The sequence below is a fragment of the Buteo buteo genome, chromosome 10, assembly GCF_964188355.1.
Source record: "Buteo buteo chromosome 10, bButBut1.hap1.1, whole genome shotgun sequence".
NCBI lineage: Eukaryota > Metazoa > Chordata > Aves > Accipitriformes > Accipitridae > Buteo > Buteo buteo.
Window position 1 is genome coordinate 15,982,867 of NC_134180.1, and position 17,572 is coordinate 16,000,438.

At 34.8% G+C, this 17,572-nt stretch overlaps 1 protein-coding gene across 5 annotated transcripts in view; it reads right to left on the reverse strand.

Annotated features, from left to right (window-relative positions):
• CDC14A (cell division cycle 14A) overlaps positions 1-17,572 on the reverse strand; it is a 68,739-nt gene that overhangs the window by 26,029 nt on the left and 25,138 nt on the right. For 4 of the 5 annotated variants that reach the window (XM_075038779.1, XM_075038775.1, XM_075038780.1 and 1 more), the window contains exons 5-8: positions 14,998-15,077; positions 6,158-6,224; positions 3,887-3,949; positions 544-631 (exon numbers count right to left, since the gene is read on the reverse strand). In XM_075038779.1, coding sequence (XP_074894880.1) covers positions 544-631; positions 3,887-3,949; positions 6,158-6,224; positions 14,998-15,077 — 298 coding nt within the window. The remainder of the gene's footprint in view (positions 1-543; positions 632-3,886; positions 3,950-6,157; positions 6,225-14,997; positions 15,078-17,572) is intronic. The other variant, XM_075038776.1, reaches the window with a different exon arrangement.

A 17,572-nucleotide genomic window follows, 5' to 3' on the forward strand; every position in this document is an offset into this window, starting at 1 on the left:
GATGAAATTCAGCAAATACCTGACAGTAGTTTTTAAATGACTGACTTTCCTTTTAGCTGGTCCGCATCTCTACTTACCCTCCGTCAGTCAAGCTTCTCTTTTTTATTCCATTAGAATCACATAGGTTCTTCCTATTATCCCAAGAATCTTCATTCAGTAGTAAAGGCAAGCTTCTTCTAAAAGTCTTTCCTGGCCTTTTTTACAAAAACTCTTAACACAGTCTCCTTTGCTTTATGCAACTCACTTTAATTCTGCATACTTATATCAGGTGTCAGGTTCCAGGAGAAAAGTAAGGGACTTTAATTTCTCAGGCACTTTGTCACTGAAAGTCCCTGACTGTAAGAATTTAAATTCTTCTAGCAAAAAATTCCAAAACCTTTGGAATTAAGTTCTATGATTGTATATAAAATGTTCACTGTATGATTATTTCTGAAGATGAAAATTAATCTATAAACCTCTATTAACTTCTGCTCATTTGCTATGACTGTTTAACATGCTGGAAAAAAATAAGATGATAGAATAGCATTAAAATATACCCCATACCATTTTCAAGTTTGCTTTTTGGGTGTGGTCCACTAAATGCCAAAAATTTTCCTGGAACAATCCAGTTGAAGTCACCATTTTCCACTCTCTATAAAAATTTCAGAATAGCAAGAGAAAAGCATTTTAATATCTGTACATACAAGTTTTAAAAAAAATTACTCAAGATTTTATTTTACTTTTTACTATGTTCTTGCTACATTAAAACAAAACACTTCAAATGTAATTAGCTAGCTTACCTATATGGGACAAACTAACTAACCATAAGCTGCTTCTCAGAAATCTCTTAATAAAATCAAATGCAAAAAATTTTGCTTCAGCTTTCCAATAAAAGCAGAAAGGTCCCATATCTAAGATATTTCTCCCTTAGAGGGTTCATCATTTTAAGACACCTACTTATAACAACAGTGACAAACACCAACATTCTTGTATGTTTAAATTAAAAAAAAAAAAAACGAAAAAATAAAAAGAAAAATGCTTCCTTGTAAGGCACTGGCTAAAAAACCCAATTCACAGAAAACAAATTAAAAACCAATTAGCCTTCAAAAACAATTATCCTTTCCCTGTAGAAACTGAAATTTACATATTGGCATAAGCTCTGATGAGCCACTAATCACAGAAGCAAAGTACAAGTCAAATAAACTAAATTAAAACCCCCTCAAACTTTCAAACTATGATGTTTTGCATTTCTTACTCACTTTTAAACAAAAACTTCAAAAAGGCTCTGCAAATTCTGTCAGTGCCAAAATTGGAAGCTTCTTTGGAAATACATAACTAAAGTTTAAAACTGCCTTCTTTATTTTTAATTGAAGAGTGCCCATTCCTCATTTGGCAATGCAGTTATTCTCAGCATGACTTTTAAGGACATGGCACTCAGTTCAACTGCATTATTAAGCTTGTGTTTTTAGCTCTCCGCTCATGAAAACATGCTAATGAGTGAAAAGTTCTGATAATGGACATTACTGTAATCAATTCACCAACTGTTTGCTTAGCTAAGCCCATTAGGCTTGCTCCAAATGTCCTCACACAGTGAAAACTCCTGTAAGTTAACAAGGTTGCATGAGGACTAGTGAACCAATCTTACTGCCAAGTCAGGACCCCTTGCCCCCTCAGATTTATATCACAGACTGCAATCTCAACATTGTAGCATCTCTACCCCCTTTAAGGAAGAAGTCCTGTTCAATAAGTTAAAAGTACTTTTGTATTTGTATTACCAGGTTTTTTTGTGAATTAAGTAGTTCTTTATAGTTACATAGATTATTGTGAATAATTTAAATTTTAACCAATCTGAACTACACATATATATGTATATATGCTCAACATGCAAACATTATTATTAAAAAAGAGAACTTGAGTATTTTACATCTAGTCCAACAAAAGGGGAATTAGCTGTCTTGATAAAGTAGTAAGATGAAAGAACTATAAACGTGAAATAGAATTTCCTTTAGCCTGCTCCATTTAAGTCTTATGCAACTTTTCTCCACATAACTACACATTTACAGACCTAACGTAGCAAAAATTTGGAACACTTAAAGATTTAGAAATTTAACACAGGACATATCTAAACACAGAAAACTGACCACAATGTGTAAAATATCAGGAGACATACCAAAAAATGGACAAAAAATTAAAGATGATTCCAAGTTCTTCCTTCTTAAACTCAGACAGTGGGCAGCATACTTTAAACATCATTCACACATACATAATTTTCACAAAATGAAATAATGTTAAGCATTAAAGAAGATAATGGGATAGCTTTAGTAAATTATTTTAATACTTTTTTCAGGCAGATTAATGTCTACTGTATGTAAGAATCCTAAGAACTCCCAACCATAATTTGTTTTTAGAACAAACATTTTCCATTGTACATAGAGTAAGCAAAAAGCAGCAATTTCATACTTTAAATTGTAGATACTGTTCATTTAATTTTGGTAATTCAGCAAAGGCTATATCAATTTGTCAACCTAATCATTATGGAACACTACAGTATACAGAAGTCCTTCTACAAATGCTTTTAAATTTTGTGAATAGCTATATGTTATAGCATGCCTATTGCAGCCAACATCTACTGTACAGATTTGTGTTGTAAATTAAGTTTTTCCACTGTTTATTCCTCTCCTGACTTCACCCTCTTTCTTGAACATTTATGAAGCAGTTCCTATAGCTGTATGTATTTCAGATATGTTCTTGCTTGTAAAACAAAATAGTAATTTATCAAAGGTTACAAAAGTTAAGAAGAGTAATTATCCTTAAAACTTGTTTGATATTAGAGATATTCAACTTACAATATTAAATTTTAAAATGGACACTTTCAGACCTCGCAAATTTATTCTCATTATTTCCAAGTTTTCTGAAAATTGCAATAGCAGGGCTGGGGGGAAGAATACTGGCTACAATAAAGTAACACAACTCTAAAAAGAGAGTTAAATATATATTCAAATATTTAGTATACCTCTAGTTTATATATCTTTCTCCTTAACCAATGTAACTGCAGGAACTTCAGGGAGTTCCAAAGACAAGGTCCAATACAACTACATGGTTGTCACTGACTTCAGTAAAAACCCTTTCCCCTCCTTTAAGTGTGGGAAATGGTAGACCAAGATCATGCAACTATTCTGGACCAGATATATATATAGACACTTTCTGTGCCTGTGATTTCCTCTGTAAACAGCCCAGTTCACAGGTGCAGCATGGGCATATGTTAAAGGTTCTCTGCAGCAATATAGCTTGAGATAATGGTCTACTACTAGCAGGTGAAGGTGTGTGTTTTACAAAGTCCTAAAAGCATCTAGAGTCATCCAGAGTATCTATTCTTGAGTTGTAAGAAGGTTGGCAGAACAATGAATGACATCTGTTTCTGGGAATTCATTAGGGAAATATTTTGGATGTATTTCCATTACTGGAAACCCCATATAATGCAACCTTACTAAAAAAGCTCAAAATACGCTTAATCTATGTGGCTATAAAAAATGATCATATATTTGGGACTAAGCATCTCAAGAAGCAGCTCAACACGTGTTGACAGAAAATACAGATTCTGTGGGTCAGGTGAGAGACCTTGGATTGTATCCTGGGGGAAGGTTGGGAAAGCATGAAAGAGGTCCCAGAAGCCAGAAAGGCTATGAGAAAACAGTAGACTTACGTGATGCACCTAAATTGCAAGGATATTCATCCTGCCTGTTTTTCACATACAGCATACAGGTTTGGATGTACATACCTTACATATGAACACTGGGTTTTACTTGAATTAAAATGTGTTTCCAGTATGTTTTAAGTTGTGGGATAATGTATATTCTAACTTATTTTAACTAACAAATACATTCAACTCACTATTAAATGTACAAACCTCATAGTGTTCATATTCATCCACATCAAATGTCTTAAAGTCAAAAAATCCATGCTGCAAGGCCTAAAAGGCAACAAGGTGTCAGTTTATACTGAAATATGATATATGGTCTCATTTTATAATAGTGCTTTTGAGAATCAAAACTAAATCACTAAATGTTTGTGCTTTTGGCTTATTTAAGCCTCTATGTTAAGACAACATTACCTTTTGCACAGATTAACACCACAGACAACAAAAACTCCAACAATGTCACTAAAGCATGTCAGGCTCATTATTTCCCCTTCAAAGACATTACAATGGAACATAAGGTTGTTGCATATCACTTAAATCCTAAAATTGATTCTCCCCACCCTGCTATGTATGTTTTATTCTGTAAGGCAGATGACAAATTAAAAAGCAATTCCCTTTTTGTCATATAGTCATTCAATGATTTCTACGCTGAATACATTTTCAAGCAGTTGGACATAAAATAGAGAACATTAAGAGTTTACTGATTTTCTATACTTAATATGATACTCTCATTTAATCACCATAATACCCAGGCAAAATGGCATATACAGAATACAGTACTGTGTATAACCTGTATTTTATTATTTGCTTTTAATATACATTCCACTGATAGAAAGAAGTTCACTAGACTACGTTAGACTGTATTCCTTACAGGATTGAAAGAAGTCAAGTTTTGTATTTGATTACTGTACTATTACTATATATGCCAATTTTGTACTAAAGATTTGTGCATAATACCATATTAAAAGCAATTCTATGAATAAGGAATTCATGCCCAAATTTCTTCCAAGGAATAGGTGGAAGACAGTTCTGCAGCATATATTTATACTGAACCTACTGCATTCTCAGAAGTCTAGATATTACATGACATTCTGGGATTAAGGTGTGATAAAAAACACACCACAGATCTATGATTTAAAAAGCAATAATCATCAGTCTGCCATTATTTGCTACACATAGAGCACCTTTTTTAAGACAAAAAAAAAAAAAGCTTTGTTATAGACAACATAGGCTAAATGATTGGACCTGTCATGAAACCTAAGATACCGAGAGGTTTGTCCGAACAGCTAATTTTGAAAAATGTATTTCATTTAAGCATGGTTGCCTGGCTGCACTCCAGAATCTGTAGGCCCCCTGAATTACATGTATATGATATGTGTGCATGCAAACACCAACCTTATCCAGATAGACTAAGATTTTACTTTGGATTAAGGCATACAGTTTCTGCTCAAAGTGGTTTTATCTCTGCAGGTGAACTGGACAAAAATTCAATAATAGATTTTATGGGAACAAAGGAAGAAAAACTGATTCTCAAAGCCCTTTTGACGTGTTTGTTGCAGATAAATTACAGTGACTGCACTGACTGCTTCACAGAGCTTCAGGATCCGTAGAATGCCATGCAAATTAGAGTCTTGCCGTTAACTGACAGCTCCTTTCCCACCCCCACAGAACTAAAAATATTAAGCTTGATCTCTCTTTTTTCATTTTTTAAGAAACACTTGTTTTGCCATACTTACAAACAGAATATAAACAGTCTATAAAGTGTCTGTACAGAACTGTTCACACAGCCTGCTCCCTTCATCAAGTTCAATGGGAAATGATGAACAAAATTTAATCTTTGCTTATAGTATGAAGTATATACTATAACACAACATTGCCAATTAAGACGTGAAGTAACATTTTTAAAAAAGCAATATTGGAGTTTAATATTGCCCAGGATCAGGACTGTTGAAACTGACATATCAAAACACTAGTAAGATACATTAGTTTTCAATTTTTTTCAACAATTCTGAAAAGATTAGTGTCAAACACTGAACCAAGTGTTTTGGGGGTAAGTCAGGGCCAAGTACATGCAAAAACTGCTCAGATTAAATCACAGTATACCTAGGTGTCTGTCTCATTTGACTTTATCAACCTATGTTATTCCCTTTTACCAACGGTTATAAATTATCTATTAGCAGATCTAGTGCACTACCTTGCACTGTTAAGAACTGCCTCCAGACAGGTCTGGTGCATTTACGCATTCTGATTCATAAGGTGAAGTTCAGAAAGCTCTCAAAGGCCAGGCCAGCCACATAGAAGTGTAACCTTCCATTGTCACTACTCAAACACAGACCTCAGTAACTTAGGTTCATGACACCATACTAGTCAGTCACACACATTTTGCTTTGAAACCTTATTTTCTAAGGTATTTTAACAGTATTTTCCTTCACCTTTTAAAAGTCAATTTAAATCAGTTTTGCTCAGGAAAAGTGTTATTACCTTATTTATTCCCTGTAAGCAGTCCAAGATCGTAAGACTGTATGTGCAGTTCCCAAACGAAGCATCCCTATAGATTTAATACAAATTAATTTAATATACACAGAATTATTTTAAGAACTCAGGGAAAGGCAGCATGCAACAGAATATATTGAAGTTATTCAGTCCCCTCTGAGAACTCTGAATTAACGTTCAAAGACATCTTTTTAGAAGCTCGTTCATGCTAAAGGACCCCCCTACCAAAGATGTAGCTCAGTGTAAATGCAGTTAGATACTGCAAATTATTTTAAGTGCATATTTTATATCAGCTAACTACATGCCCTTTACCAAATTATTTCTGGTGTCCTGGAAGAGGAAGCTTTGCATCACTTCTCAATTGTGTAAGGATAGTAGCAAATAAAACAAAACTTGCTTTAACAATTATTCAAATCTTGAGTTACACTGTCTATCAGGGAAAGGCAAACAGACTACTTGTTTGGATTTCGTATACAGGCTCTCATTTTGATGTCTGATTACAGATGTGAGTAAAAATTATCCAGATATAATTAAATTTAAAATTACTTGACCTCAGTTCTGCCACTATGCAAATAACAATTTATCTTTAAAAGATGACTGGATACCCCAAAGCAAACATATTCAAATGATAAGAGACACCAACATGAAAACAAATAACACCACCAAAAAAATAACAGCAACAAATGCATTGTGGAAAAAAAGAAAAAGTACTTTTCAAAGTGTGCTTCAGACCAGTTTGCATTTTAACAAAATTCTGCCTGGACAGATAATTTCCTAATCATTCATTAAAGAAATTTTTTATAGTTTTACTCTAAGCTATGTTATCCAGAGTGCTAAGAACTGTAATTTATTAGAACAGAAAAATTTCAGGTTTCAGCCAGATACATCTTTAATCTGTAACTGATTCAAAATTTCAATCTTTCAATGAAAAACTTCCCTTTTTGATAGTCTACTCACTATAAGCAGTATGATATTTGTTATATTGATATGCTTCTTCAATCCCAAGTACTTCTAAGAGTAGTAGAGCAGTTTTGAGCAAGCAATGTTCATAGACAATATATTTAAGAAAATAAAAGCTACAATTACGGCAGTGTCATATTATAGGCAGCTATAGAAAAGCTTTCAAGCTATTAGATTATTAAAAAATACTTAGCCACAATGTTTTAGAATGGGAACTTTGAAGTGTGAATAAGCCTCAATATCCAAATCCAACAAAGAAGTTTTTCAAAATGAAAAGCCATAAAGTATTTTCATCACATTAGATAAGCAGAATCCAATCATACCAAAGCTGTAAAATATAAGCTTTACAGGCAATATGTTTTTGACAGGGGAAAGTTGGATAACAGATCATTTTAGCACAAAAGCGTTTTAGCAAACAAAAAGGTCTTCTAAGCAAAAAATCTTAAGGCCCCAATGGGAACATGTACATAGCAGAAAATCTTTAAAAGCTGTTACAGTTTTCTGAAGGTGACAGAAACAACAAAACCTAAACCAATGCAAACCACAAAACTAAGGATTTAGAGAAATATGAATGGAAGATAGGATTGTAGCAGACATGTTCTATATTACATGTTATTTTGCTATAGCAAGAATACGACTTTTATTTTATCCATCTGTATATAACTACTTCTTCAACCGATAAGGCATCTGATACTGCAGTACGTGAAAACAATACTGGCAGAAAAAGCCACATAATCTCTAATCCATTAATAAGAAGCAATATGAGAGCAAGAGAGAGAAGGGAGAGGAGAGAGGGAGGGAGGACATAGAACTTGACCTCGATGTACAAGATAAGCCTATCACAATTCCAGGTATACACAGTATTCTTAGCTACAGTTCCCACAGACAGCTATTACCAGTGACTCCACTGGATGCTGGCAGCTAACATCTATTGCCTACATCATCCATGCCTCAAACATCTCATTTTTGTTGCTGTGCACCTAACCATTAAAGTAGGTGTACTCTGACTGGAGAAAACAGCTCTGCTGACACTTGCCATCCACACACAGTGAAATAACAGAAAGACCAAAAGCCAGGAAAATTCCAAATAGGCAAAGTTTTAGAATGAACAAATAAGCTGTTTAAACCTAATCCCAAACTCCCAGAAACTCAAAGAATAGCAGTATTCTAATGTTTTTTTAAAGAAATGCAACACTGAATTAACATCTGAAAAACTCACACCACCATCTATCTTCTGTGGCAGAATGCAATAGTGTAATGAAACCATAAACAAACACTAGATATGAATGACAGTACAGCATGGTAGTGAAATAACACCTGGAAGCGGTTGCGTAATATTACCTAATGCTTCAAGGGAAAGCATGATGTTTGATGAACCATGGCAAATACTGAGCGTAGTATATCAGACCTTGCCATAGTCTCTTTCTCTCCCTCTGCCCCTCAAGTATTTTCTGGTAAGAAAACACAAGCAAATCATAAAAGTTCCTTCTACCGTAATTTGGAAAACAAGAAAATGGAACAAAACCCATACATTTTTTTTTCCCCTTAAAGCCACAGCCATTTTTATTTTAGCACTCCCAATCCTTTTCAGGATAAATCCAGGAATATATTTATTTTTCTTTTCTAGTTTCCAAAAGTACAGCTGGCTCATTAGAATCAATTCCATATGCAAACCCTTTTCTGAAACTTTACTGCTTTATGCTCCAGAATCTTAAACTAAGCTATCTACAGATATTAAATTTCAGGTGTAAGAACAAAGAAATTAATCTGGCAGAAGTTTTATGTATAATCCATGAGGACTCTGCATGCTGGATCCATTGATATAGTAGGGCAATATCTGAAGTACAGGTAAAGCCAGTGCTTGTGGACTCAGTATTAGGAGATGAAACCCAAGTTACTAGTTTCAGAACACACAGCAAGCAACAAAATGCACTTTACAGAGTTGTTTTAAAAATTAAAACAATGTAAAAAAAAAAGTAGTTTATGAAGCAAAGTTGCAGTTTACTTACGAAGTGACATTTTTTATATTCAATCTTCCTATCAAATAGATGTTTTCATATTATTCCAGAGAAGTGTTAGTATTCCTTTAGAGTTCAGAGCATTTTGCAGAAGTATTAGAGAGGACAGATGCTTAATGCCAATCTTACTGCCAACTACACATCTAGAAAGGCCTTGAAATACTCAAAAGGCAAAGATTAAGAGTTTACCGTGACCTGATTTCCTGAATGTTTTAAATAAATTAGTTGAGTAAAATATCTTTCTGTTTAGAGGGAGTTGTCTAAGGTATTTTAAGGCACTGATTATTTTGATTCTTTCTTTGTTAAAAGCAAAACCAAAACAAGTCTTCCCCCTCCCCCCGCCCCCGTCACCTAGATAACTTCCTCCAGGCTGAGTTATCAAGTTCTTTTTCTATCCCAGAGAAATCTGTCAGAAGTCATGTCAAATCATTAAGTAGCTTTGTAAATATTTAAAAACCAAATTTGATCTTATTTTCTGAATCCTCCTGAATTAATGCATTTACTGGAGAAAACTAAATAATTAAAAACTAATGCAGAACAGCTAGTTCAATTTCACCATTCTTTGTGTCAACCCATCTTCCTACTGATTTTGTATGAGTTTCCAGACCACGGATAAAAATATTGGATACTGTCAGAACTAGTACTAATCTTTACAAAAACCCTTTTAGAAATACAGCTATTCCTATACCGCATTGACATGAGAAGTCAATTTTACAGCACGAGGTCCACCAACATGCATTTTCTTTCTACCAATGACAGATATATTGCAAAAGTTTTAGAGCAATAATTAATACTAATTTTAGCTTGCATAAAATGCAATCGATTCTGAATGGGTCACACACACTTTGTACCACAGTAAAAACAAATGCAAGCACTAACAGTTATGAGTAAGAGCACTGTAAAGAAAAAATACCTTTACTAACCTTGAAGGAACATATAATTTTAGATGCAATTAAAATTAATTCCAGACATTCTTCCTATTTAAACTTATTCTTATCCTTTGTTCACTGTACATAGTCGGCATCCTATCCTACAGAAAACTAATGTATGTGCTTACATTTAAGACAGTAGTTGTTTTTAATATACTAGGACTACTTATGTGCATACAAAAAACTTTTAGATGTTTTCACTGGTGGAAGCCAAGCAATTTGGATTTCAAATGTTACACCTTTTTGTTCAACTCGGAAGCCTGTGTTTAAAAAAGCATAGAAGAGAAAGGAAGTCCTTTTTTCATTTCAGAATACTGGAACAGAGCACATATAGAAATCTCCTTCACAGTTTCACAATATAGGTGCTCAGACTTCTGTTGCTGATTGCATTATGGTATTATTACAGTCTTTTAAGGCCAAATACATAACCACCTTGATTTTCAAAGTGTTTTACCAACTATTACCTGATAGTACTCTATTTTCTTTCAGAATGAGAAAAATTCGAATATTTCCATGAGATACAGATGTAGTATAAATCTGAGCCAGCATGAGAGCTATAAATCCCACATCCGATTTCAGTTACTGTAGCTGACCTCAATACTGCATAATGCTTTCCCTTTCACCAAACCTCTAAACACTGTCAATAACAGTTTGTTTCCCCAGCACTTGCCGATAAAGAAATAAAACCCCAAAGCTACAAACTAAAACCTAGCTCTGAAATTCATGTCTTATCTACAGATTGAACACAATAGCACTAAAATATATTTGCTTTTTCTCTTTAATAGAAAGCCAATACAAAGTAGTTTGAAGTAATCTAAAACTTAGTTTCACAATAGGAAACTAGTATTTATGATAATTTTAAATGGTGTTGGCACCATTTTCTTAAATGGAAGTGAGAAGATACAGTACAAGATCTTCAAGAGAATAGATCGTCACAAAGTGACAATGAATCAGCAAAAAATAAGATGCAACTGTCTCAAAGACAGTAGTGCCTTATCCTCCTGCTTTGTCTTTAGTTTTTCCTATTACAAAAACAAGCCAAAAAAACTTCCATGTATCTTTTAAGAGGGGTATTCTGATTTCCTTCCACCCCTGAACAATATTTGCTGAAGCTGTCTTTAAATGAAATACCAGCTGAAGATCTAAGCCGATTAAGGGTTTTTGAGGTCACTGAGCTAGATGAAAGTAGATCAGTTTCCCAGTGATCACTTCATGTAAACATACCTCACTACTCCAGAAAGAATCTGACAATCCTGCAGCTTCTGCCTATTGAAAGTTGTCTATTTTTTTTCCAAATAGAAGACACTTTGGATATCAAAACCCAAAACTTCTTAAATAGTGTAGCTGTTAACACCTAACTGATCATTGCTTACTGATAAACCCTTGCACTTGAAACCAGAGATGAGCTATATATACCATGGAAGTTACATAACATCCAAGTTCCGGGGTCCAAGAATAAATTCAAGTCAGTAAGTACTGAATACCAATGATCAATATCTCAAAGTATTTCCTTCCTAGACTTTAGAATGGGAGAGAGGTAAGACATTTGGGTTATATTTTTCATTGTACGTAAGAGTCATTTTAGTCCTTTTCAAGACATTAAAGATGTGGAAGGAGTGCAAACTTGCTCATAGCACCAACTTGCTTGTTGTATAGCTTGATGCCAAGCAGATAGACTACCTAAGGCAGTGCTACTGCTTCCAACATAGGCTTATTTGCTTGAGCCTCTGTATCATGCTGCATTTTGCACCAGAGATGTCTCAAATGTCTTAGAATGGACAGGGGAAGAAAATCATCCCAAAGGCCTTGGAAAACCAGGGAAGGAGAAATAAATTATTTCTTCCTCATTACCAGCTAATCTAAGATTGTCCCACTGCGGGCCCTCATCAGATCTACTTGCCTTTCTCTCAGCCCCTGTAATTCTTAAGCTCCTCATGCATCTGTTCCAGCCTCTTCCTATGAATTCAACCCCCAAATATCTCCTCCCTAACTATCAGGCTCCCCATTTCTTACCTAGCCTCCTATCTAGTCAGGATCCTTCAGTTTATTTCTTCGGTCCTCTTTGTCTCACTTCCTGTACAGCTAGATTACACAGCCTTCTTTCCCAGCAGGACAAACTATACCACAGGTAACAAAATCTGCTTAGGCTCTAATCCAGTGCCAAGACCTGACAGAGTCCAAAGCAGCTCCAAAAGAAACTTAAGTGCTTTCCAGCCCCACGTCACGTAAGAAAGAATGCTCAAGAAATCAAGATGTTTAATTCTTCTAGCAAAAGCTTGTAAAACTATATTCCTTCTAGAAACAGCAAGACTCTGCTCAAGATTGCTTCCCTCCCATCTTCTAAAATAGCCAAAGCTGTGTGTTAAAAAAAAACCAAAAAACCAGAACCCCCAAAAATGTACCAAAACCCATCCATACCACACAAAACCCCACAACCTCCCAAGGAAGCTTTAGTTTTAGTCAATCATTTATTTCCCAGCAACACAGAGCTTGAAACACACAGACAAAGAATGCAAAGGATTTATGTTTCAGAAGACTGCCTACTCTATCCATTGATTGACCTCTTCTCCTGAAGCTGACAAATGGAATGAAGCGATTATAGTTTTGTAATCATTTTGACAACCCAGACTGCAAAAACTGAGTAGTCCCTTTGCTGGACGTTGCCTTCTTCAATGTTTTCAGTTAGTATTCTCTCCTCTCAGAAACATGAAATACTCTTTGTATAGAATATAAAGTTATCTTTGGAAAATCTTGCCGTTTCTCATATTTTTTGACCCCTCCTTTGCTGATCCCAGAGGAGCCAACTATTCTATTCTGGAATAGAATTTTATGAGTTCAAACTCACAAGGATTTGCTTTGAATAATTACTTAACACTTAAAATAAAATTGTTTTGTGTCATTAAATTTGTTACTGTGGTTCTTATTGGCCTCACAAGAAATCACAGAGCCAATTACTTTCACTGCTCCCTACCAGTCGAGCAGAAACACCATTTTTTATTATTATTACAAATATTATCATCATTATTATAAGGAACTGGTTGCAAGGCAAAGGTCTATAGCCTTTGGTTTGAGCAAACAGGGTCATATGAGACCATTCTGCAAACACATCATTCCTCCCAATTTTTCTGTCTTAGTTTTGGGATATGACAACTAAGGTTCTTTGCTTTGTCAGAACCTCCTTCCTACACACCTTAATCTTTACTTTGGCAGGGGACAAAGGAACCTAAAGATACAGCAATTTACTATAATTCCAAACAGTATATTTCTTTAATCGGTAAACAAGATACAGCTATTCTCAGGTAACACACATCCTCCACTACTAAGAGTTTTGCTTAAGCTTAAGATTCTAAAAAATGTAAGTCACTTTAGTATTAAAAGCTCTTATATGAAAGAAATACTCCTGCCAAAGTTGAACCACTGAGAATCTGCTATGAAAGGGAGAATCATGTTTATTTTTTTTAGACTCCACTGAAATGCTACATAGAATCCCCAGAAGGAAGGGAAAGACTGCAGGGAAATACTTCACTTGTTTCCCCAAAATGATAAAGAGACAGAAGAATGTATTGACACAGTTTCTGTGCTCAGAATAATAGCGTTTGCTTCAAAGAACTTCTTGTAGCAATTTTCCAATAGCTGAACCTTCTGTAAATGGAAAGGACCAATGTAATTATTTCAAACTGGGAGAAGATCAGGAACCAAAGAATCTAAAAGGTGGAGAAAACTATTCATTATGCTTTGTTTAACTTAGATCGTCACTCCTGTTTTTTATATAGGATTTGTAGATGTTAAAAAACCCCACTGACATGTTTAAAATAACTCATTTTTTTAATGCATTGTACCAAGTATCTTTAATTAGCTGAAAAAAATAGGGATATCAATAGCTCAGTAAACTTCTTGGGCTTTGGAGAGCTATTGATGACCAGGTCAATCTATATACTCTCTGCCAAAAAAACCTATCACTGATTTGATACCTTCTTTAAAAATCTGTTCAGTGGTTTAAGATTTCATAGTCAAACTGGTCTTTACATACAAATCTACCATCCCAACAGTTTACACTGTATCCGGCTCCTGTACAAGCTATGAGAAGACGGACCATCTGATACTCCTTTGCTGAGTGGCTGTAGAATCAGATGAATTTGATATAGACAAGGTAGGTCTACATTTACAAACGCATTGGCTGACAGTGAACACTACTTGTAAAATGCTGACTCCCCTAAAAAAGAAGATATTGACCTTCTTGCAGTTGCCTTCTATTGCCATCATTTACATAAAAATAGTGTGAGCTATTATCACTCATAAAGCACAAAGGCATTTCATGGTCCACACCATGAAAAAAACCCTGGAAGTCTCTTGATTAGATAGGCATGATAGCTAAAACTCCTCAGACTCAAGTCTCAGTATGACCTTAGCACAGAGAATAAAGACAGATTGATAGAAATTATCTCTGATTCATTGAAAACAGAAAGGCAAAGCAATTTAATAACTCGAACATCAGTACTTGTTCTGTAAAATAGAAAAAATATAACAGCATAAAATCCCTTTCATTCATTTAAGTCTAGCTGGTTAGGTACTAGGTAATTTAAAAAATCTGAATTATTTCCAAATAGTAAAACATGATACATGATGAAGAAAAGTTTTAATTGCTGAATCACAAATGTGCTAAGAACTGTTTCCAAAACCTGACATTTTGCAAGATTGGGAGTCTTACTTAAGACTTAAATCAATCTAAATGGCTTTATTACTCCAACACAGAGCAAGTAATTCCACCAGAAGTAAAAAATAGTTTTTCTGGAGATCAGTCATTTTTATACAATGTCTGTATCAGACATGAAACCCTTTTTTGGGAAGGCAATCTGAAAAATTTATATTCAGCAAATTCCAAAACACAAAAAAGTTAGGCCCATTTCTCATGTTCACATACCTAAATGGAAGATATGGTGGATTAGATCCAGACAAAAGTGTTCTGTAAGCTTCTTCTGGTGTTTTCTTCAAGTATATTACCTAAAAGAGATGGCAGGAGAGGATAAAAAAAATCAGCCCTGAGCCTGAAAAAGTCATTAACTACATGTAAGCTTCCCCCCAGCCCACTAAACTCCTAAGAATGTATACTATGCTCCTTCATGACCAACTCCTATTACATTTACAGGTCAGAAAAGATGTACCTACACAAAGTGAAAGATTCAGAAATCAACAGAAACTGGTATTTCTGTTTTGTGTCATTCCCCTCCTTCAAAAAAAAAAAATTAATTAAAAAAAATAAATCACATGGTGCTGCAACTGAGAGACTTTAGACAGACTCAACATCATACTAAGATGAAAAATAGGCATCTATACTAGGAGTTCTCTGTCCAACTTCAGATAAGTCAAAATATTATCACAGCAGACGACAAAAACATTTCTCCACCACAGCTCAGTGGAAGATTTTCCAACACAAATATTTTTTGATTCTTAATTGTCAATATCAAACTACAAATTAACAAGTGGAACCTGTTACTATGAGACCAACATATAGTTAGTGTAACACCCTAAGACAAGGCTCATTCTGCTATTGCTGAACACTATCAGCTGCATGGGCCTGAGTAAGAAATTAGAATACAACCACATCTTGTTGCATTTCAGTTTTGATTTGTACAGTAAAACTGGTCCTTAATATAAATCTAATTTGGAATACATATTAAGCAAGTGCATTATTTACATAAAAAGACTTCATCTAGTTTGGAGTGGCATATTTCATGCGCACAAATATGTTTTGCAAACAAATCCACACAATATTCCTAGCCATTTCCCCCCAACTCACCTTACAACCAGCCCCTACATGGCTACTTTTTAGCTCTATGCACATTTAACTCTTGAATATAAAGTATTCTAATAATTATTTTCTTAACCAAGACATAGGTTAGCTCCCGATCTAAAAGCTTTATTCAACTTTTGACTTGAGCACATTAGAATATAAGGAAGTGGTGGTCACTCCCAGAATATTTGCAATTTGCTTTACGTCTAGAGTCATGAATTCTTAGTATTCTGTAAGATGTCAACATAGTAGGTAGATTTTCTTGCATTTCTTCCTCAAGCATGGACAAGGCAGACAGAAAAGACAAGATAAGGATAAATCAAAAAACTGACTCAAGTAAAACAGCCTAAAAACCTCTTTGCCATGACACAATGAAAAGAGAGTCCAGAATCATCTGTTTTCGAACTACCACCTATTTCACTGCTTTGAACAACTCGTCTAATTTTGGACCAAACCCCTCTACACAAACTGATTTGCCTTCAAAAGATAAAATTCCCTGACATGGAGTTGTACTTCAGTCTCATTCTCCAGCATTGCTGCTCCACTCATCATGGTCACACTGATAGCATGGAACAGTATAATCAGTACCCAAAAAGACGAACAAACCTCACTTATCTTCAAATGTTAAATCTCAATACTGCAGCAGTGTCAATATTGCTGTTTCATTTAGCAGAAGTGCCCAACATGTTTCTCAAAATTAATGTCCCTGTATTTGCCAGAACTTCCATATTCCCCCCTCCTTAATCTCTGAAAGCAATGCATCCTTTCCACCAGCAAAACAGACCACAATTTCTATATGAAAACCATTCCATTTATTCTGTGTTATCAGAACAATTGTTTCTAACTCAATTATTGGATTATTTGTTGTTGGGGTCAAACCAGTGATTACTAATATTGGAACAGATTGAGAGATTTACTTAATGGATAAATGTATTTACTTAATGCAAAAAGTAGAGTGGCCCATTTCTTTTTATTTTTAAGCAGTAACAGTCTATCTACAGCAATGATTGCTAACTAATGGTACCAACTTCATGTTTTCAACCCCTGCAGCATAGCAATGCTATTCTGCTTTCACAGTTATTTGTAAAAGACTCTTTTAGTTTGTGACTACTTCTTCACATTTCTTTTATAGTCCCCCTCACCACAAAGGTTTTGCATTTAAGAACAATACATCCTTGCAATTGATTTCTGTGGGGTGTATTTCAGAGAAAAATACTGATTTTATTAATGACAATTAATGTCAATCACATCAATTAGCTTACATTTAAAGCCTAAATTCCTGCTTATAGTGAAAAGATCCTTAGAGGGTAGTTCAGAGGACTTCAGGGAAAGATGAGTTTCCATCTTACACAGTTAGGGTGTCAGAAATCTGAAGTAGGGGCAAATTTGTACTACATGAATGTTTTCCCAATGCTGTAGTTTTTATTTCACAGAAGTTATGGTACTTCAAAGCTGTTTCTGCTCAAGAACCAAACACTGCTAGTTGTCTGTCCACAAAGCTCATAATAAAGACAGCAGGATGGAAACAGGAAAAAGATATTAAGAACACAAAAGGAAGGAGGAGAGGGAAAGAAACACTGAACAGAGCTCCTGAAAAGTCAAAAGTATTGCAGATGTCAAGAATAATGCAATAACTGAAGGAGGAACGATAATGAAATGGAGAAGGAAACACTACAGTGCATGCCTTCAGTACTTAAAAAGTAGT